This window comes from Ciona intestinalis, unplaced genomic scaffold, assembly GCF_000224145.3.
Source record: "Ciona intestinalis unplaced genomic scaffold, KH HT001086.1, whole genome shotgun sequence".
NCBI lineage: Eukaryota > Metazoa > Chordata > Ascidiacea > Phlebobranchia > Cionidae > Ciona > Ciona intestinalis.
Genome location: NW_004191407.1, coordinates 20,414 through 42,422, shown reverse-complemented (window position 1 = coordinate 42,422; position 22,009 = coordinate 20,414). Strand labels below are relative to the sequence as shown.

Sequence of the window (22,009 nt, the reverse complement as noted above, 5' to 3'; positions counted from 1 at the left end):
TAAATAAAAATAACTCTAAAAAACGAAAACAGAAAAATATATATAACACCAACGTTAGTACATTACTTAAACACTGTATATGTTGTATACGAGTTCATATACAAAACATGTCTATATACTATATAGCTAACGGACTCAGATACCCTTTATGTGCTGTATGGGTGAGTTACTATTGTTGCGATCTGGAATTTAGGCTAGCGTGGGACAAAAGTTAAGATAAACAGTTCGTACAAAAGACTTTTTAATACAATTTCTATTTGCAGTTTATTGAATTAAGCAACTTAACCGCAGTTACGTTTACCGAGGGTGGCGCAACTTTCTGCGGTCGTTTCAACAATGAAAAGCCGAAACGACTGATTGAAATGGCGTTCCTGGATACCAAGGTGAAGCACCTAAAACCGGAAAACTTGTTTTTAATGTTTGAACGTCTAAAAACTGGTTAAAATGGAGTTTAGATGCGGTGGGTTGCTCTTTACTTCCAAATTTGACTCCGGAAATCTCGCTAAAGTTGAAAAAGCTGATCATTCGGACAGTGACAGCGACAGTGGCAACGGAATCACGCTGTACGGATGTACATTAAATCCTGATTATGAGTTTAATATTTGGACGAAACCAGATTGCGCTGGAACAGCTTACGAGAACGGAAATCGATCTTGGTTTTATTTTGGGATCCGTGGTTATGCACCAAACAAACTGATTAAATTGAATATTGTGAATCTCAACAGACAGGTATTTGCAACATTTTACTTTTTAGTAAACCACTTGTTTTTTTACACATAATATTTATTTGTATATTATAGCCTATGTTATGGTAAATACAAATTAATGTTCATAAAAATAAAACACTCCAATCTTCATATAGTTATTGTTGGAAAATTCATGTAAGTTAGTTTCACCAATCAATGTATTTATTCACGTTTAATAAACTGTAAACGTTAATGTACAAATATAGTTGCACCTGCGATACAGCTATTATATTAATGCTTTTGTTACATTCATATATTAATATAGTATTAGTTAATACATGAATGCATATGTTACAGGGCAAACTGTACAGCCAAGGAATGTCGCCCCTGGTAAAAACAGTCCCTTCCAAACCTCGCTGGGAAAGAATTCGTGATCGGCCGACGCACCAAGTGGTTGACGGGCAGTTCATGTTGTCATTCACACACAGATTCTCTGAGAACCGAGGTGGAACGACGTACTTTGCTTTCTGTTACCCATATACATATACAGAATGTCAAGAAGCATTGGAGGTAATATATGTGTTGTAGATGGTTTGGTGTTTCTAAAACTTATGTTGCAAAAACTTTTTGAATATCTTTCACAATTTACCATAAACTTTTTTTTGAATAAGCATAAAGGAAAATGAAAAATAGCTTACTCTGCAAAAAAAAGATTATTTTTGGTACCTTTTTGTAAAAACTTCACTATTGGTGTTACGAGTTATAGTAAGATCTCTAAACCCACTGTGGGGTGGTCCTACTATTTATATACATTAGGAACCTCACCCTCACAGAGACACAGTGAGGCACACCATGAGATTTGGATTTATGCCAGGGTTGGCCCATCATCCCCAACAATGTAACAAATCATCATATTGTTTATGTAAAGTACCACAGTAGGTTCCTTCTCTCATAATACGTGAGGTTCCACTGTAGACGAAATTACTTTAGGTTATTGTTGCCCCCCAACTAAATAACTTACAAACCAACATACCATCCAGGCTTTGGACCAGAAGTTTTCCCACTGTGTCAACCTTAAACCAAAGGAGGGCGGTGATAGTGATATTTATTACCATCGTGAGTTGGCGTGTAAGTCAATCGACCAGCGTAGGATCGACCTTATAACGATCACTTCATGTAAGAACATGTTATGGAATCGCGAGCCAAGAATCGAGAAATTGTTTCCTGATAAAGCAACACCAAGATGTCACAGGTTTCGTCATGTTGTGTGTTTGTGTCGTATGGTTTTCTTGTTGGTTTTTGATAAGAAGGTTACTGTATAAAATTATTAATACAAATTTGTAAAACAAAATCAATGAGTGATGAACAATTTTGTGGTTAAGTGTTTTCCCCACAATGGCCCACATGGTGGCAGCATTGGGCCTTAAACCTGGGACATGTAACCCAAAGCACTGTTACTATGGTTCAACATCCAACAACCAAACTATATAACTTCACTTTAACCACAGGTTCCACAGCAAAAGAGTTTATTTCCTAAGCAGTCGAGTCCATCCGGGTGAAACTCCCGCCAGCTTCGTGTTTAACGGGTTCCTTAAATTTATTCTCAAAGAAAACGATCCAAGAGCTGAACAACTAAGGCAAAGGTTTGTTGCTTAATATATTCTATACAAGTGAGGTGCTATGGTGGGGCATGCCGTTGCTACTGCGATTTAGGTCAGAGCTGGACATTACTGCCACAGTATAAATATGTAGTTATTTTTACTTTGACCGTTTTTTTAACACCTTTTTTATGTTGATTGTTAAAGCAATGTTTGTGTATTTTCTACTGTAATTGTTGTCAAATTAAAGTCAAATGTACTGCAAAGCATAAAAAATCCTGTTTTTTATATCAGCAGGTTTGTGAAATGTTTGTATAACAAAAAAAAAACAGTTTAAAGCGTTGTACCAACAATTTTTAACAGCATTATGTTCTTACTTGATAATCTGATCTATATTTTCAGATTCATCTTCAAATTAATCCCCATGTTGAACCCTGATGGGGTGTACAGGGGTCACTACCGTACCGATCAAAAGGGGGTCAATTTAAACCGGGTGTATTTGAACCCTGACCCCGAAAACCATGCGTCAATATTCGCTGCGAGTTCGCTTATTTTGTTCTACCATCATTATTATAAAACCACCAACCTGGTTGAGTCTGAGGAAAAAGGAGTAACGTGGGTGAAAGGGGGTGATTCCCCTGTGGAAAAGGGGGCTGAGGAAAGGCTGGGGTTGGGGGATTATATCGAATCGTTCGATAAACTTGAACTTAAGGTGGGGTTTGTGGTTGATGGGTTATTGTTGCTAAAGTGGTCGCTGATGTTGTTGATAATTTGGTTGTACTTTCTATATAAAAAAGTTCAAAAAGCTCTAGAATCGTGCCAAAGTGTGTTGTTTGTGGTAGATGTAGTATTGTTGCTTGTGCTATTAGTGCAGTGGTTGCAATGATTTCATTATGGCTACAATCATTGTTTGACCTTGGCAAGACAATTAACTACAACTGTCCCAACCAACCTTGCAGTCACTAATGGGTTTTATAAATTAAGCCACCTTGTATAGTGTGCAAAATTGCACAACTTAGTTATAACTTTAGATTATCCGATAATGTAAGAATAATTATGTATAAGATTTATTAAAAAAAAGTTATTACTTGGTTTGTTCTGGTTTAGTTTTCTGTTCAATATTTTTTTTTACATATCCAGGTTGACGGGCACAAGAAGGATGTGCTCGGCCACAAACACCCGAGGATGGTGAAGGAAACCCCATATAGACCTTTCACGGGTGACTTGTTGAGTGTGGGCCCTCGTGAAAGTGGGGTGGCATTCTATGTTGATCTGCACGGACATGCTTCGAAACGTGGTTGTTTCATATACGGGAACCATATTGAATCGGAGGATGGACAGGTTGGTTATGTTGTGTGAACCATACAAATATAGTGTAATTAGTGTAACTCACTAAATCCTTGCATGTTGGGAAAATACAGTCGTTATAACACGGGTGTTCTGTTTTATTTAAAAACCAAATAGAAAATCAACAGAAAAACATTTGTCTTTAAAACACGCAACAATCTCCTTACAGGTCGACAACCTTCTCTTCCCAAAGTTAGTCTCGATGAACACGGCTCACTTTGATTTCAACGGATGCAACTTCACGGAGCGTAACATGTACCTCAAGGATAAGCGAGATGGAATGTCAAAGGAGGGGAGCGGGAGGGTGGCCATGTTTAAGGTAGATTATTAATACATTGTTATACTTTCCCAAAGCGTCCAGCAGCGCCCCCGGATTGTTTGCGACCATGAAGGGAACGCTGACCGTAAACTGGGCCTTTGGGGTCACTGAGAGTAGATTTGAAGTTGTACTAAGCGTGTAGTTAGGTATTGTGACCAAAAGATGCCGCGTTTATGGCATAATACTGATAGATGTTTGTGTACTTGGGCAGGTTGGCTAAATGTTTAACATTTCAATATATATATATGACTTCTAACCCCACCTTCCCCACATAGCTTGCAGGCCTCATACACAGCTATACACTTGAATGTAATTACAACACGGGACGCACGGTTAACTGCGTTGCGCAAGCAAGCCACGATAACGGGAGGGCAACACCACCCCCACCTGCTGGTGAGTTAACTTGGGTTGACATTGGTTTAATGCTAGGATACAATCATAATGTTTGGGTCAACTCTTGTCGAAGTCCCAGTTTCTCAGGGACTTCACTCATATGAAGTATTTGGCTTTAGTTTACAGTGTTGTGCCAACCAACCTTGTCAGGGTAATGGGGTAACTTGTATATGTTTGTGCCTATACCATAGATTACATAGTGGCTTTGCTGTAGCGTAGGTCCCCACCCCATGTTGTATAGAATGTGCGTATACATTTTAGGGTGATTAGACATCTGTTTTTTGACTGACAGGTGTTGTTTGATTGACAGGTGTGTTTGTTTGACAGGTTATGTTTGATTGACAAAGTTGTTTGATTGACAGGTGTTGTTTGATTGACAGATTGTATTTGATTGACAGGTTGTGTTTGTTTGACAGGTTGTGTTTGGTTGATAAATGTTGTTTGATTGACAGGTTTCCCACCCAAATACACACCTGAAATATTTGAAGAAGTTGGTCGAGCCCTTGGTGTAGCCGCCCTTGATATGCTACAAGCCAATCCATGGTCGAGGATATTACATTCAGAGTTTGCGTCATACGAGAATCTGCGACTATGGATGTTAAGGTTAACAATATATATATCGGGAATCCTAAATTACATGGCATAATTCACTTTGGGCCTGTTGGTTAACATACAGAATTTGCTGTGTTTGACAAATCAGACATTAACAATGGTCTATGGGAGCGGTTTTATAACTCCTTGAAAGTTTTTTGTTTACTTCCAAATGGGCATGAAAATAGAATGAAAAGATGTCCCATCTTTCTCCACCCTATTTTAACTTAAATCGTATTAATGTTGTTTATTAAAGATTAGTAATTACATCAAAAACAGCAGTAAGACGTGCATAATATTCATGTTGAAGTTATTTTGCAGATATGTTAGAAGTTCACGTGGAAATCCCATCTTACCCCGAAAGATGGGACGCATTAGCACGAGGGTGGCTGCAAATACAAGTGGAGTGGGGAATGGTGGTAATGGTACCACAAGCAACAATAATAACAACAACAACAACAACGGCAACAACAGTTTAAGAACGGGGTTTGTTTCAAGTATTTTTTTTTTTTTTTATATATATATATTTATATATAATTTATTTTTTTGTTTTAATTTAACCGGCGACTAATGACTGTACAAATATATAAATGAAATGTTCTATAAATATTGCAGTCGTTCCAATACTGACGTCACCAAACCCATTGTGGCGTCATCAGGTTACGGACGACAAACCAACCGGAACACAATCCAATCAACAAACCGGTTGGTTCCGGTTAAAACCAGTTCCTCCACCACTTTATCTGTGCGAGCTGTCGTACAAAACGGACCAACAAGGTCCGATGTCATGCGTAGACAAAAGAATCTGATTCGCGCCGCTGTGAACGGAAGTACCAAGAACTCATTATCGTCATTGTCCGTGAGCCAGATGCATTCTTTTCACGCTCATGATGATCTGACTCACGATAATTCACGGGAGGAATCTCATGTGACTTTGAGCTTCACAAACGCAGGGGTTCACCAGAAATCCCATGGTTTGTACCAAACCTCACGATCGAACCCAGAACCCGGGTTTTCCAACTCACCCTCGAGCATATTTGGCCCGGGAAGCAACTCTGACTCGGAGTTATTTCGAGGTAGCCTCACCGAAACACCCATCAGTAGAGAAATCAACTTCAGCCCGATGTTACCCGACTTTTACGGGTTGACCGAAGAACCCCATGAAGCTAAATTACCCCCGCCCCCTAAATCGATCATCTGGAACAAATCTAAAGCCCCCTCTCGAGCCCCGAGGGGTAAAGACATCATCAGCCCCCATATCAGCAAGCCCCCGTCAGTACATAGGGGTAGGAGCCCCCATAATACCCAACCCCCTTTAATAGGGGTTCCTAGCACCCACAAAGTAGTTGTTGGACCAGGAGGGGTGGTAACTATCCCCACAACCCCATCAAAACCCCGCTATTACACCCAAGACAACCAATCTTTATTCACCAACTCGATCTACTTAAACAACCCCCCTTCAATGTCAGTCCAACCACTCAGCGTTTCACAAAAACCCATCTTCCTTCCAGTAGAGCGCTGCCGACTTACCCCCACCAAACGGGGACTTTCCTGTTAAGAAACCACTAAGTATAAGCAGAAGAAGCGGGAAATCTGGGAAGAAGAAACCGACGGCTCGTTCTGACCAGCGGGTGGCGCCAAAGCCAATCTCATCAGCTTCGAAAAAAAAATTCAAATCGAAGCTCCCGAAAAGATTGGAAACCTTAAACCCCAAACCCTCCCATACTGAGGTATCAGGTGAAGGCATCAAGCTCTCCCCACGCTCGCAGAAGTCGCCCGTGTTCTTCAACGGGGACGGGGCGCCGTCTAACGGACACCTCGAGGGAAGTTTCAACAAACTGGACGCCGAGATCGCAGTTGTGTCCAAGGAAACGATGTCTTACAAACTTTTCTTTGACAACGACCATGTTCCATCAGAATAATAACGTCATCAGAAGTGACGTCATCCCAGGTGGCACCATTAAAAGTGACGTCTTAAGATTAAACCAATGAGTTGACTCAAAATAAAAGCTGCTTGTAATATTCCAATGTTTCAAAATTAAACATCCCGTGTGACGTAACAGACCTTGTTACGTATGACGTCATAATACCCTTTGCATAAAATTTATTTTCAAACGTTTTTCTAGATTTAGTGCTTGTTAGTTCACTGTGTTTTATGTATATCCATATTATATTTTAATAAAAACAAACACCTTTCTGCACTTGCCGTGATATATTTGTTACCTGGAGTAACATCGCGTTTACTCTCCAGTACTTACAGAGGGTATTTAGCGTGACCACTGGGTTGGAGCAATTGCCGTTTCTTGCTCAAGGACACACACGCCCACAATGGTAGCTTAATCAAACCTTGAACCCATAATCTCTGGGTTGGAGTTAACCGCTGTACCACGACGCAGGATGCCGTTATTATCATTAGGCGAGAAATAATTATTCCTGCGTTCTTAACGTTTTCCCTGCGGCTACCGGCATTCTGCAGTAAAACAGTTTGTTCAAAAGAACCTACTTGAAAACAGTGTAGTGTAGAGTGCAGTGCAGTGCAGTAGCGAGTTTGCTAGATGTGAGGGCAGAATACACCAAGTGCTACTTAATACACAGCAGTGTTATTTGAATATATATAGTAGAGTGGGGGAAGACGGGACACCTTTATCACATAATGTCCAAATAATATTCTGATCGCATTTTAAACAATTAACAAAGGTATATGGGAGTCGTGAGGATACGGTTATATCATTGAATTCCTTATGTTCTTTGTTTACTACCAAAAGGGACGTGAAAGAAGAATAAAAAGGTGTCCCATCTTCCCCACCTTACTTTATAACATCATTTTTATTTCAAAAACGATGGAGAAGAACAAAATATTTGTTCAACGCAGAGAAGTGAATTAGCAGAAAAATTGAGAGTCGTTAAAACACGTCATATAAGGTCAAAAGTTCGGAGAAATAGTAAATAGGAATAAGAGACTGATGGTGGTTGTTGTTGTGAAAATATATCTTTGGTACAACATAAGTTGGACATTTGCTTGCTGCATATTTAGTAGCACTTGGTGTATTCTGTTATGATGCAACGAGAAAGACCAGGTTGACGGAATGTATCACAGTTGGTGTGAACGTAGTATAATATAGAAAGTTAGAATAAACGTAACTTATTTATCATCACGTGGCGGGGCAACGACAGTTGTTATAATATGGGTGTTCTGTTTCATACACTTCGTGCCCGGTTACGAGTTACCACGTTTGTAACTTATTTATCCTCGCATGGCGGGGCAACAAGAGTCGTTATAACATGGGTGTTCTGTTTCATACACCTCGTGCCCGTTTCCACGTATGTTACAATTCATTAGTAACCACTGGGTTAGAGCAATTACCGTTAAGTGTCTTGCCCAAGCACACATACTGGGTTAGAGACAGGCGTGCTAACCAATGTGCCCGCGGCGTGTAACTACGATGCAATACCCTGATTAACGATGTTGCTACAATCTCGCTTACTTAAAGAAATATAGATTAGCCTCATACACCTGCGGCCGATGTTTTATCCGCAATAAATAAGATCGAATATGCCGATTACAGGAAGCGGTCAAGCCACGAGGTGTTTAAGTAGACTTGATTTCTTGTGATCGTTTCGAGCAATCTGGTCAGCGGCGGCTTGCTAGCTTTCTTATTACCGCTAACGTTTTAGTAATACAAGCATGAAAGTGATCTAAGAGTCTTTTGTTTATAGCTTAGTAATAATAATGAAGTGGAGGGAAATACCAATGTAGTAAGGTGGGGCAAGATGGAACACCTGTTATTCTATTCCTCGTCTCATTTGCTAGTTAACAAAGAACATTTAAAGAAATGTAAATGTAAAACCGTATCCTCACGACTTCCATAGACAGTTGTTAATGATATTTGGATATTATGTGCTAAAGGTGTCCCATCTTTCCCCACCTTACTATGTATAGGTTTATGTGTTGTTACGATACCATGGCGAGTACAATTGTTTTTTTTCTATATTGAAAACTTTAGATTTTAAAGTAGGATTTTAACCTCGTTTGTTTGTATAAGAAATTGTCAAGGCCTATATAGTAGGGTGGGAGGAGATGGGACACCTTCAGCACATAATATCCAAACATCTTGATCGTATTTTAAACAAGTAACAACGGTTTATGCGATTTGTTAAGATACGGTTTTATAATACTTTGAATGTTCTTTGTTTACTACCAAATGGGACGAGAAAATAGAATAAAAAGATGTCCCGTCTTCCCCACCTTACTGTATGTTGTTGTGCAAAACAAAACTTCAAGTTTGACTTAATAACAACTTGATCACGAGTTTATATTTCGTGCAACAGCCACACTTTTTAACTGACATTCTTTCCCGCACTTTTCATCCATAGCGTGTTTTAACAACTGTTGTTCTGCTGTTGATTCTTTTCTCTTCGTTGTTTTATCTGTTTGAACTTAGTTTTCAAATAGTTAAATAAAATTTATTTTATTCCTCAGTAAAATACGGTTCCAATATTTTAAGGGTTGGTACAGCGTATGATCAAATGAGAATGAATGAATATACGTTGTTGTTGGCGCCGACCATTATCTGGGCATTTCCAGTTTCGAGTGTACTTTGATGACGTCATTGTTTTTAAAGTGGATTTGTCCACCTTATATAAAGGGGGGTTGCTGGAAAAGTGACTTACTCTTGTTATTACTGTTTGGTGTAGATTGACTTTTTTACAACTTTTTAGCCATGACAAAGTTATTGGTGCGTCTTACTGTAACAAAGTTGTTTGGTGCGTCTTACTGGAGGTACTGCTTAGCGAGCACGAGGTGTATGAATCAGAACACCCTTGTTATAACGACTGTAGTTGCCCCGCCAGGCGAGAATAAATAAGTTTCATTCATTCAGTTCTTAATTAAAAAGGATTTATACGTTTTACTTCCACAATGCAGACTAGATCAAAATAAATCATGGAAAGTGATAATTTACGTCGAATTGTAGTCGACCGTCCCTTTCTGAACGATCATGACATCATCGATGTGACGTCACACGATTCTGAAATAATGGACACGATGAAAAGAAAAGTGAAAAGTCATTGCAAGTCAAAAGTTGACAACCCTGGAAAAGCAGCGAAAACTTTCTTTCTTAATTTATTCCCGTTGTTGGCATGGTTACCGAAGTATGACGTCAAAGGGTGGTTGCTAGCTGACGTCATCAGTGGAGTGACCGTAGGAGTTATGCAAATACCTCAAGGTTGGTACGGTGTATATATATATATATGGTGTGTGTGGTTTTGTTCAGCGCCTAATGGCCAGCCCACTTGGTGTGGGCGCGAGACTCGACGCTGCTACCATTGTGGTCGTATAAATGGGTTAAATGTCAAATTGCTTGAACTCAGTGTCAAATAAAGAAATTAATTGTATAAATATATCTCGTTACGTTATAGCATTGCGTGAGTGAATATCAAAACGCTTCCATTTCAAGACTGCCTTTATATGTTTTAAAAGCTGTAGATAAATTGTTTATAAAAATATATTCAAAACCAAACTATTTGCGGCCATACACGTTGTACCTTATTGAACTAATATACTAGGTATGTCATACGCCTTATTAGCTGGCCAACACCCAATATACGGACTCTACAACGCGTTCTTTCCCGTCTTGTTGTATTCAATACTCGGTACTTCACGGCACGTGTCCATGGGTAAGTAGGTATTGCATCTACATGTTGTGAAACAACATTAAATATAGTAGGACGGGGGAGTTGGGACACCTTTTCCTTCTATTTTACCGTACATTTCGGTTGTAAACAAAGAACATTCAAAGATATATAAAACCTTGTCCTCACAAGTCCAACAGACCGTTGTTAATTGTTTAAAACACGATCGGGATATTTATATATCTTGTGCTAAAGGTGTTCCATCCTCCTCCTACCCCACTATACATTTCTAAAACTTTTATATGGCGCCGTGTCACAGTTTGACCAAAGTATACTATATAGTCACTTTGGTGGAGTCATTTCAGTATACTATGGTTTGACGCGCCTACTTCTTGCCAAGTGGAAGCGGGTTCAAAACACGACCCTGCTACCATTATGAGTGTATCGTCGACGTAAAACCAAAGTAGTTTTTGCCACATTTTTTCAAAAGTCTCTTTTTTACAAATTTTATGCTGTTGGACATAAGACACATTTTTACAATGTTTGAGCAATCTCTGTGATATAGCTTCTTTGGTTTTACCTCGACAATAGCACTTGGACAAGACACTAAACGTCATTTGTTCAATCCAAAAGTCTCTAATTGCTTAGACAATCTCTCAGAGTCTAAAAGATTGACCAATTTATTGCACTAGAAAAAAACTTTTTTCACAGTTACTGATTAAACACAACGATGACGGGTAGAGTCCTAAAGCATTTTAATCTAATGTTTCCATCGGATGTTAATTGTAACGCCACAACTCCACATTGAGCCAAATAATCATGTTTTTAATCTATCACTTTGTCCCGTATACACGCCTCTAGGCAAATATTTGCGCGTATGCAGAGCGCTAATCCGTTTTATAATACACTTTTCTGCACGGAGCTACAATTTTTCTAAACGATTAGTTACATTAAATACGGTACTTGCACGGTGTAACGATCACGCAAAAAAAAACTTGGTGTACTTTTGTTTTATCTGTAAAAAATTTTGTTTACTACTAAATGTGACGATAAAACAGAACGAAAACAGGTCCCATCTTACCCCACCGTAGTATATAACAATTAAAATAAGTTAGTGTTCCCCGCCCGCCACGATGGCGCAGTAAGATATTAAGCAAAATTACTGGGAAAGACCTCGATGGCGCAGTAGACAGCGCGTGAGTCTCATAATCTCAAGGTCGTGAGATCCTCTATTCTATTCTATTCTGTATGGGTGAGGTCCGTGAGGACCTGGGATTTAGGCCAGACTTGGCCCATTACCCCAACACCCTTTGTACGTCCGGAAGTGACGTGAAGTTCTTGTTATCATGTTCCGACTCCAGTGTTCCGACCAAGTCCCGTTTTCTGTCCCGATTCTTGACCCGTATATATAGGACTCCATCTGCGTACTATTTCTGCGAACTCGTTCTCGTTCTCACACGATTCGCGAACACCATTTGAGAACTACACTCGTGCTCACAACGTCACAACCGGACGCACTTCCACAGAAGGTTTATCCTCGTCTGGGCAGCGAGTCACCACATATATGCAACTTTGTGGGTAATTGTTTAGGCGTCTGCATCGAGAACCGGGGCCCTTCGGTTCTCGATGCAGACGCCTAAACCACTGAGCCACGGCGCCGGGAAAGAGTTCGATCCTCACTCGGGGCACTTATTTTAATGCGGGGCCATGGCTTGGTGGTTGGCGCCATAGCTTCTAACCCAGAGGTCTTAAGGCCCTTCGTGAGCGTTTGTGTATATTTAAACCCCACATTTTATCGCAGGATCTTTCGCCATCACCAGCCTTATGTTGGGATCAGCTGTTTCAACTTTGGTCCCCGATCCCCAGTTTACCAACTCCACCACTAACAGCAGCATGGAGCAAGTAGCGTGGGAAGCCGTCTATGACGAAAGAATCATGTTAGGAACTGCAGGGGGTTTCCTGACGGGGATTTTTCTCGTAAGTCGTAATTCAATTAAAACTACACATAGTTTAACTGGTTTAGTCTAAGATTTCCTTTATAGCATTAGTGTTTATTCATGGCATTGTTGCAACGCTCTTCTTTATTTAATATAGTAGGCTACTGTTGGGTAAGATGGGATGTTTAGCACATAGGCCTAATATACCGCATTTCATGATCGTGTTTTAAACTATCAACAACGATCTTTTCCAATCACGGGGCTACGGTTATATATTTCTTTACTATCAAATGTAATAAGAACAGAGAATGAAAAAACGTCCCATTTTACCCCACCAACTATATTTAATATTTTGATTTGTTGTTTTAAAAATGCAATATTTATTTCCAGCTTGGTTTAAGTTTATTGAACCTTGGATCGATTGTGATTTATCTATCGGACCCCATGATCAGTGGCTTCACGTGTGGTGCGGCCGCCCATGTGTTCGTGTCGCAACTTAAAGGGTTATTTGGGGTCAAAGTTGGAAGTTATTCTGGTCCTCTTAACATAGTATGGGTGAGTTAATAGTTTGTAAGCAATGTAGTGTATTCCAAGGATAGTAATATCTTTTACATTAAGGTCTCACTTAAATATCAGTGGGGCTTTTTTTGTCTAAATCTACATTGTCAGGTATACATAAAAAGCAATCACCCACGGAGTTACATACATGATCACTTGTAAGCAGGCATGGGGTGCATGAAACAGAAGATTTTTGTTACAATGACTGTCCATGTGAGAATAAGTAAGTAACAATTATTCAACCACAGATTTAAACAATTTCCACCCAGGTGATCAGAGATGTAGTGATAGCTCTTACAACTTTGGATGACTTTGGGAAAACACGAACGGCATCAACCGTTGTAATTTCATGTATATGCATCATATTTCTGCTAAGTGTAAAAGAAGTGAACGAAAGGTTTAAGAAGAAACTTCCCCTGGGGATTCCCGTACCAGGAGAAATTATTGTGGTAAGTTAATTATTAGTATTCTGCATTTCTTGCTTTTGGACAATATTTTTTTATTTACATCTTTATTTATTTTAATTAAAACAACTCAATATGACTTAACTTATACTGGAACGTGGGTTTAGCAGCCACGCTGTTTTTACACCTTTATTTAAGCAGTTTTACCTGCAGCGTGTGTATAACCACTGTTGCTAATTTCCTTCTTCTCGTTGCACTAATTAACCTAATCTTCGCTACTGTATCCGAAGCGATAAATAAATTATGTTAAAAATTGGGCCCTCAGCGGCATTTCATTTTGTTATAATAACGGCATTTCATCTGCCATACAACTAGGGATGCACATTACAGCATAATTAGGTATTCTTGGATATCCTAGAATACTTTATTTCGAATCTAGAATTCCGAATCTAGAATTTCGAGTCTTTTTATATTTATAGGAAAAAATAATTTTACCCACATAAGTCAGTTTATTGACTCTTTTATACCCGCCTTGTTGGAACATGAGCTGTAAAATAATCAAAAATTGTACTATTGGGTAGTTTTTGCGTCATGAAACGTATAGCAGGCTATGAAAAGACGTTACTAAACGTTTACTCTTGAAAGTCCCACAAACACAAAAATATTTTTTTTCAAAATTAATAAGTTTTAAAAATTGTTAATATAGTATATGAGATGACGTGTAATGACGTCATTAAACAGAATACCGAATCCCGTAATTAGATTCGAATACAAAAGGATTCGAATCTCATGGATTCGAAATTCTGTAATGTGCATCCCTATATACAATATAAGAATTTGTTAACAAATCTTTTTAATGTTTATTTGTGATGTGACACATTTGGATTGTTATGCCGTTATACCAAACTTTATTTTGGTGGATTTTAATGTATAATGAATATCAAGCATAATGTGTTTCATTACATTTAAGGTTTGTTTTGGTTACAGGTTACTATAGCTCAAAATCACTGCATGGTCTTCCAGTAATAATAATTATTTAATGTGAGATGTTAGGATTAGTATGTCTGTATGCCTCACTGTAACTATCTACGCTGTTTTGTTAGGTTATTGAATGAATAAATGTAACTTTTCCTTGCATGGCCAGGAAATGACAGGTTTTCTGTTCCATTCACCCTGTGCCAGCTTACAAGTTACCACGTATGTAACTTATTTATCCTCGCATGGCGGGGCAACGGCAGTCGTTATAACACGGGTGTTCTGTTTCAATAACCTCGTGCTTGCTTACGAGTTACCACGTATGTAACTTATTTATCCTCGCATGGCGGAGCAACGACAGTCGTTATACCACGGGTGTTCTGTTGCATACACCTTGTGCCAGCTAACGAGTTGCCATGTATGTAACTTTGTGGGTGATTACTTGCTGACATTAAATTTATAAGTTCTAGCTTACACTACGCTGTTGTCCAGGTGATTCTTGGCACCGGGATATCTTACGCAGTAAATCTTGAGGATCGTTACAACGTTAAAATCATCGGGGAAATACCGAGCGGATTACCCGTCCCGACACCGCCACCTGTTGACAAGTTTTCCACAATAATCGGGCACGCAATTCCAATCGCAATTGTCGGGTATTCTGTCGCTGTTTCAATCGCGAAAATATTTGCAAACAACTTTGGGTATAAGATACGACCAAACCAGGTAAGTGAATGGAGATTATGTATCCTTTCTTTTATTGAAACTGCGTGGATTTGCTGTCATTATATAATTCCAATGACTGAATTAATGTAACTTGTTTAGACCCACATGGTGTCAACATTGGTTTATACACTTCATGAGTTACCATGTATGTAACTTTGTGGGGATTGTTTCCGTATGACTGACAATTTGCACAACCCATTAATAATAACTGAGTTGGAGCAATTACTGTTGTGTCTTAGCCAAAATACATGTCCACAATAGTAGCAGCATCGGGCTTTGAACATAGTATCCCTAATGTTCCAACTTACAGGAATTAGTTGCATTTGGAGCGAGTAACTTGGTTTCTTCTTTCTTCTTCTGTTTCCCTGCATTCCCATCAATGTCTAGGAGTTGTGTGCAGGTATGATGGTTATTAAACTAATTATTTCATGTTTTGCAATAATATTAAAAATTATCTGTTTAAGTATCATTATACGAATAAACTGATAAGTGAGAAATGATTCATCATATGTGACTTTATGGTTTTATTATTAAAATTAATTATTTGTTTTATTGCATTTTAGAAACTGGTTATATTTAAAGGGACATATGATATCTAATATGCAGGTATCTCTATTGGCTTATGCGGCTCATGCCACCCAAAGCTGTGTGTAGGTTTCATCCATAACTAATGGCTGTTATTTTATTATATAATGTTTCTCCCAGGTTGACAGTGGAGGTAAAACCCAGTTAGTTGGAATAATATCAGCAATAATGATGTTGTTGGTTCTGCTGGTGATTGGTCCTTTGTTCAGAACCATTCCTACAGTAAGTATGGGAATAAGTTTAAGAGATAAATGCTACCAATACCTAATAATTATATAAGTTATGTGTGGTGTGGTATTATTGTTTATGACTTTACATATAATATACTATAATATTTATTTGTCTCATTAAAGAAAACAGATTAATAATTAAAATACCAGAAGGCAGGAAATAAGCAACAAAACGACAGTTGTTAAAACACATTACAGGTAAAAACTATCTGAGAAAAAGTGTCGAATAAATATGTAGCTTAAACCTACAATAAGTCATATAGAGTTAAAATACAGTTGAAAGTGCCATGTAAAGACACAATGTAAATTATTTGTATATTTTCCAAGGCATGTCTGGCTGCCATCATAGCCGTTGCGATCAAAGGAATGTTGAGAAAAGCTCGCGATTTCAAACCTCATTGGAGGACAAGTAAATTAGATGGAACAGTTTGGATGGTGACGTGTCTGGGAACCATCTTCCTTGATGTGGTGAGTATTAGAAACACGGTTGATTAGCAGGTCCGCTTCTAACTAAGAGGTGTCATAGGTTTAAGGCTCGATGCCGCTACCATTGTGGGCGTCTGCGTTCTTGGGCAAGACACTTTACGACAATTGCTCCAACCCAGTAGTCACTAATGGGTTGTGCAAATTATCAGCCATACAGAAACAATCACCAACAAAGTTACTTAAGTGGTAACTCCTAAGTGGGCACGAGGTGTATGAAACAGAATACCTGTGGTATAACAACTGTCGGTGCCCCACCATGCAGGAATTAATATGTTATATTTTGTGAGTTACAATGTGGAGCATATGTGAACTAAAATCACCCGCAATGCTTAATTATTTTGAGACGAAAGTCAAGAGACAATCTGCATTTAAAGTATCTCGCAACTATTGGAACGCCATTCTAGTAAAATATATTTATCGGGCTTCGGGAACAACGTTTAGGAATAACGTTCTTGTTGCAATTCAGCTTCATTTCTAACTTTCTTTCAACTTGCTTTGATATTTTAACTTGATATGAGTCGTGCAGAACAAATATTGTTACTTTGCTTTATGAGCAGCTTTGCTTTGAAATACAACAAATCAAAGCTACTTTACACACAGGTATATGGCTTAGTGGTTGGCGTTTCATTCTCTCTACTATGTGTGGTGTTCCGAACACAGTTTGTGGGATCACAAGTTTTGTCTCAATACCAAAATAGTGAAATCTACACCAAGTGTTCTTCACATAAGGTAGAATACATGGTTATGTTTGAATATGTCATCTCTATTGTTGGTTGATTTAATAAATAGGTATAAAAGTAGGATTAAGGACAGAAATGTATAATGTTTAAAATACTTTATGAAGAAAGAGTTGGCAGTAATATAAAGTGAATTTCTTTTTTTTTATGGATAATTCTTGAACAAATAAAATGGTATATATATATATAATGTAAATACCGGATATAACAAAGAATCTGCTGATGATTCTTAACAAGTTACCATTCTACATGGTTGATGTCTGACAGCACTCAGGAACTTCTGATTTAAACTACAGTTGGCTCATTATCGAGTGTACTTAACAAGTTAAAACTTTGTTTATTTTCCAGCATACAAACTGCACAGCCCCACAAATAGTGAGATTCAACGGGCCTTTATATTTCGCAAACAAAGATAAATTATTCTGTTCACTAGTTGGCGCTAGTGGTTTGAATCCAGCAATAGAAATCCCAAAGCGAGAGAATGAAGGGAAAAAGAAAAAATGTGAAACAGTAAATATCGTATTTAATATTGTTATAATTTATATAATTTTTTGAAAGTTATATAATTTAGCAGTTTTTGAATTGAAAGGAGTATTTCCTTTTAAAATGCTAGTAAATAGTTGTTATATATGGGTATTTCTCTGATCTTACATCAAGATGTGTTTTGTTGTCATTGCTAAGCAGAAGGTAAAAAAATAAGATTTTTAGAAGAGCTATCTACTTTTATATTCCCTTATCTCTGGTAGCAACAAATAGCAGAATCTCTTTTTTAATTAAAAGTTACTTCAATACAGAACAAGGCTCTTGAAGTTGATGAAGCTGGAGATCAAAGTTGTAACAACCAAGAAAACGATAGTAGGTTTAAGTTTGAATAAATGAATAGAACCGTTTTTATCCTCGCATGGTGGGGCAGCGACAGTCGTTATAACACGGGTGTTCAGTTTCATACACCTCGTGCCCGCTTACAAGTTACCACGTATGTAAATTATTTATCCTCACATGGCGGGGCAACGACAGTCATTATAACATAGGTGTTCTGTTTCATACACCTTGTGCCCGATTGCAAGTTACCATGTATGTAATTTTGTGGATGATTTGTCTGTTAAGTGTTTCCAGATCCTGAATATAGTGTAATAGTTATACTGTGTATATTATATAAATATTATCAATCTCACAGATGAGATTGAAATGGATAAAGCTGATGAGAAACCATCTTGTATTATTATCGATTGTTCTTTAATGAGTTTTATCGACAGTGTTGGTTTAAAGTTTTTGAAAAAGGTAGGTCATTAAAAATTATATTTTATTTAAAATTTATTTGTAATTATAGTTTTAAGAAACAGGGGTTTTGAAATGTAAAGCATAAAGTGAATCAATTTCTTTTATCCATAGCGTGTTTTATCGACTGTCGATTGTGTTGTTGATTCCCTTTCTTACATAATATGGTTTTTGTTATCGAGGAGATAAATAAAAAGTTATGTTATAATGTTACTTATATGAGCTTTATAAATATTTTGCATTCTACATGTTGTACCAGGTTGTTGCTGATTATAGAAGTCTTGACGTCACAATTGTATTTGCTAACCTTTGTTGTAAGTTCTTTTTTGCATTATTATAAACCTTTTCATATTTCTTCTTATGTTTTGTCTCAGAGTCAGTATATGAACAGACTCTGTTTTGTCTATAAACTGTTGTTTTACTACTTGTCGTCTCTTTGCCTTTGTAAATTTGCCAATCTTTGTAATCAGACCGTAGGGATAAAATAATGCCATTTATTTATTAATGGCATTAAAATTTAATTTATTTTTACAGCTGATGTGATCTTAACTTTAGAACGAGGAGAATTTTATGAAAAGTTTATGAATGATATTAGTTTTGTGTCAATTGCTGATGCTGTTGCATGGTGGCGATCATGGTCTTCTAAACAAAATGAACAATTATCTACAACGAGATTGTAAATCATAAAACATGTTACCTGCTGGAATTTAAGGAAAGTTTTAGCATCCAAAACCATAGAACTTTTTACCTATGAAGTTTTGAAAAGAAACTTTGCTGTTTTAATTTATTTTTATTGCACAGCATATTTATGAAAAGACCGAAAGTGTTTTCTTACAACATCTTTGTTTTTTTTTTTTTTCGGCTGCATTTTAGAAGTGTTTTATTAATAAAAAAACATTTTTTATAAAACAGCGTTTCTATCGTAAAACATGTTATTTCTATAATAAAGGTGATTCCCCGAATGACGCCCTTGTTTATTTTTCGTAGGTTTAAGAATTTGTAAAACTTTAATGAGAGGATATACGGTAGTAAATAGGAATAGATACTACGTCGAGGTTTATACTATATTATGGTCGTTATAAGTAAACTTTTATAAATATGTTGCCTATGTGGAATAATTTTTTTCCGGCTTTCGTCCTGTATGTTCTTTTACGTTACGTTCTACATTATACGAAAACGTATGCACAAGCAAAATAAAAGAATTTTGCGTCTGCCATTCGTCGATAAAACCTGTTTGTCAACACTTAGACAACAGTCAGATAAACAAACAACTTTTAACTAAAACCACATTTGTAATTAACTGTTGCGAATTACGCACCGGAAAAGCTACGCGTACAAACACAGTATATGCATTGTTACGTATGATAGACTACGTAGGTTCTTATTATAAGCCATGCGGAAGCAACGCCGGAACGCTGATGTCGTTACTTTGAGTTCAAACGCTATTTCCTTGTCTGTTATACCAAACCAAACATACAGTATAAACTATACAGTATGTAGAAAGTATAGGGAATGAAAAACGGGGAAAAAGAGTCAAAATATATAAATATAAAGTTTTGTTTTGGTTGAAATTTTGGTTACAAATCTTTATCAAAACGTTATTTTGGAAATTTGGGCACTAGTGAAGAATCTTCCGGTACATAACAGAATAGGCTCGGGGAAAAGTGTTAGTGGTTGGTGGTTAGGGGGTTAGGTGTTGATGGTTAGGGGGTTAGTGGTTATAGGGGTTAGTGGTTAGCAAATAAGGTGGGGGGGGGAGATTCTTCACTAGCACCGAATTTGGTTTATTTTTACTTTCTAACAGACATATAAACTGTATCATGGATGGTTAGTTTATGATACGACAGCTACTCTTTGTATAATAATTCTCTTTGTTTTAGTTTCTTTTGAAAATAGGAAAATGTTTAAAATTTTCCTGTTTGTTCTTTACTTGATGAAGGTTGATGGGAGCACACATTGGATGGTCACTGAGGATGGAAAAATACAACAACAGGTTCCAATCTAAATAACATGGTGTTATATTAAGCAATGATCCGGGTGTTGGGCATGACCAGGTTGCCCTTAGTATTTAAGCTTCCCAGTTACTACTTTTACTGCAGTAGATTTTAGTTATGTGCCGAATCTAAGTGGTTGAGTAAATATCTCCTGTGATTAAGAATACCAGGTTCAATGCTACCATTGTGGGTGTACGTGTTCTTGGGAAGACATGTAACAAATATTGAAGTAACCCAGTGGTTACTAATAGGTTGTGGCATCTGGAGTGTCAGGGTTATGTGCCAACTCTGGCCTAAATCTCAAGTCCCATGGCGTGCCTCACTGTAGGACCTCACCCATATGGAATAGAATGTGCATATACAATGTTGGGGTAATGGGCCAACTCTGGTCTAAACCCCAGGTCCCATGGCGTGCCTCACTGTAGGACCTCACCCATATGGAATAGAATGTGCATATACAATGTTGGAGTAATGGGCCAACTCTGGTCTAAATCTCAAGTCCCATGGCATGCCTCACTGTAGGACCTCACCCAGATAATAGAATGTGCATATACAATGTTGGGGTAATGCACCAACTCTGGTCTAAATCCCAGGTCCCATGGCATGCCTCATTGTAGGACCTTACCCATATAGAATAGAATGAGCATATACAATGTTAGGGTAATGGGCCAACTCTGGCTTAAATCCCAAGTCCCATGGCGTGCCTCACTGTAGGACCTCACCCATATAGAATAGAATGTGCGTATACAATGTTGGGGTAATGGGCCAACTCTGGCCTAAATCCCAGGTCCCATGGCATGCCTCACTGTAGGACCTCACCCATATAGAATAGAATGTGCGTATACAATGTTGGGGTTATGGGTCAACTCTGGTCTAAACCCCAGGACCCATGGCATGCCTCACTGTAGGACCTCACCCATATAGAATAGAACAGTGGTTCCCAACTCGTTTTTAAGGCGACCCATTTTAAAAATAAATTCACTTCGGTAAAATCTTGCGACCCAAGCATATTGTCGTAAAATTTTAAAAGCCATACAAGATTGCATTGCAAACGGGTAATTCTTTAGCTGGTGGTCAGTGACAATTTTGGTTTCTAAATGTCTTATAGACCTTACTGATACCCACTGTTTAATTATTTTTGCAAAAAAAATCGGGTGTTCGTGTCTAAAATTAACTTTAAAAATGCGCGAAAACATGCTTCGTCACCGTAATTTGCCTGACCTGTGTAAGGTTAACGCTTTATTACGTCACATTAGCGGTATGTTACGTCACAATAGTGATATATTACGTATGTTACAGTACGTTATAATCCTGTTTTCGCAGTGTTTTATGTTAGATAAAGCCCTGCTTAATCCAGCCCTAACTCTTAACCCCTAACTCCCAACCACTAACTCCTAACAAGCAGCACTGCAAAAGCATTAACTTTTTCAGAAAATAATATGTTTATCAAATCACTAATGAGCTATAGCTGTGCTCGCTGGCTATCGGTGAGTTTTGGAGTTGCTTTACGCGCGTACAAAGCATTTTTTAGCAAACA

At 37.9% G+C, this 22,009-nt stretch overlaps 3 protein-coding genes across 7 annotated transcripts in view; all 3 read left to right on the top strand.

Moving 5' to 3' along the window:
* Positions 1-281: 281 nt before the first annotated feature.
* LOC100181588 (cytosolic carboxypeptidase-like protein 5) lies at positions 282-7,135 on the top strand. 2 transcript variants are annotated; one of them, XM_026839967.1, is made up of 11 exons: positions 282-729; positions 1,044-1,256; positions 1,727-1,938; positions 2,195-2,329; positions 2,687-2,996; positions 3,425-3,625; positions 3,801-3,950; positions 4,226-4,343; positions 4,796-4,946; positions 5,256-5,420; positions 5,594-5,828. In XM_026839967.1, exons 1-11 carry the CDS (start codon positions 445-447, stop codon positions 5,652-5,654), a joined length of 2,001 nt encoding a protein of 666 aa, XP_026695768.1. In that variant the 5' UTR covers positions 282-444; the 3' UTR covers positions 5,655-5,828. The 2 variants fall into 2 exon arrangements, with proteins under 2 accessions (XP_026695768.1, XP_018672540.1); XM_018816995.2 differs by having other exon boundaries at positions 284-729; positions 5,550-7,135.
* Positions 7,136-9,853: 2,718 nt separating this feature from the next.
* LOC497242 (SLC26A5/6-like anion exchanger) lies at positions 9,854-19,437 on the top strand. Of its 2 annotated transcripts, NM_001032670.1 has the most exon segments (15): positions 9,872-10,159; positions 10,500-10,610; positions 12,367-12,542; positions 12,893-13,057; positions 13,330-13,509; positions 14,932-15,162; positions 15,473-15,562; positions 15,868-15,969; positions 16,305-16,445; positions 17,064-17,192; positions 17,549-17,710; positions 17,995-18,055; positions 18,378-18,481; positions 18,738-18,792; positions 19,013-19,437. In NM_001032670.1, coding segments are annotated over 15 exon segments (2,136 nt in total). In that variant the 5' UTR covers positions 9,872-9,876; the 3' UTR covers positions 19,159-19,437.
* A 911-nt stretch (positions 19,438-20,348) lies between these two features.
* LOC104265328 (tetratricopeptide repeat protein 17-like) overlaps positions 20,349-22,009 on the top strand; it is a 20,701-nt gene continuing 19,040 nt past the window's right edge. For all 3 annotated transcript variants that reach the window (XM_018816994.2, XM_009862913.3, XM_026839966.1), the window contains exon 1: positions 20,349-20,471. In XM_018816994.2, coding sequence (XP_018672539.1) covers positions 20,379-20,471 — 93 coding nt within the window. In that variant the 5' untranslated portion in view covers positions 20,349-20,378. The remainder of the gene's footprint in view (positions 20,472-22,009) is intronic.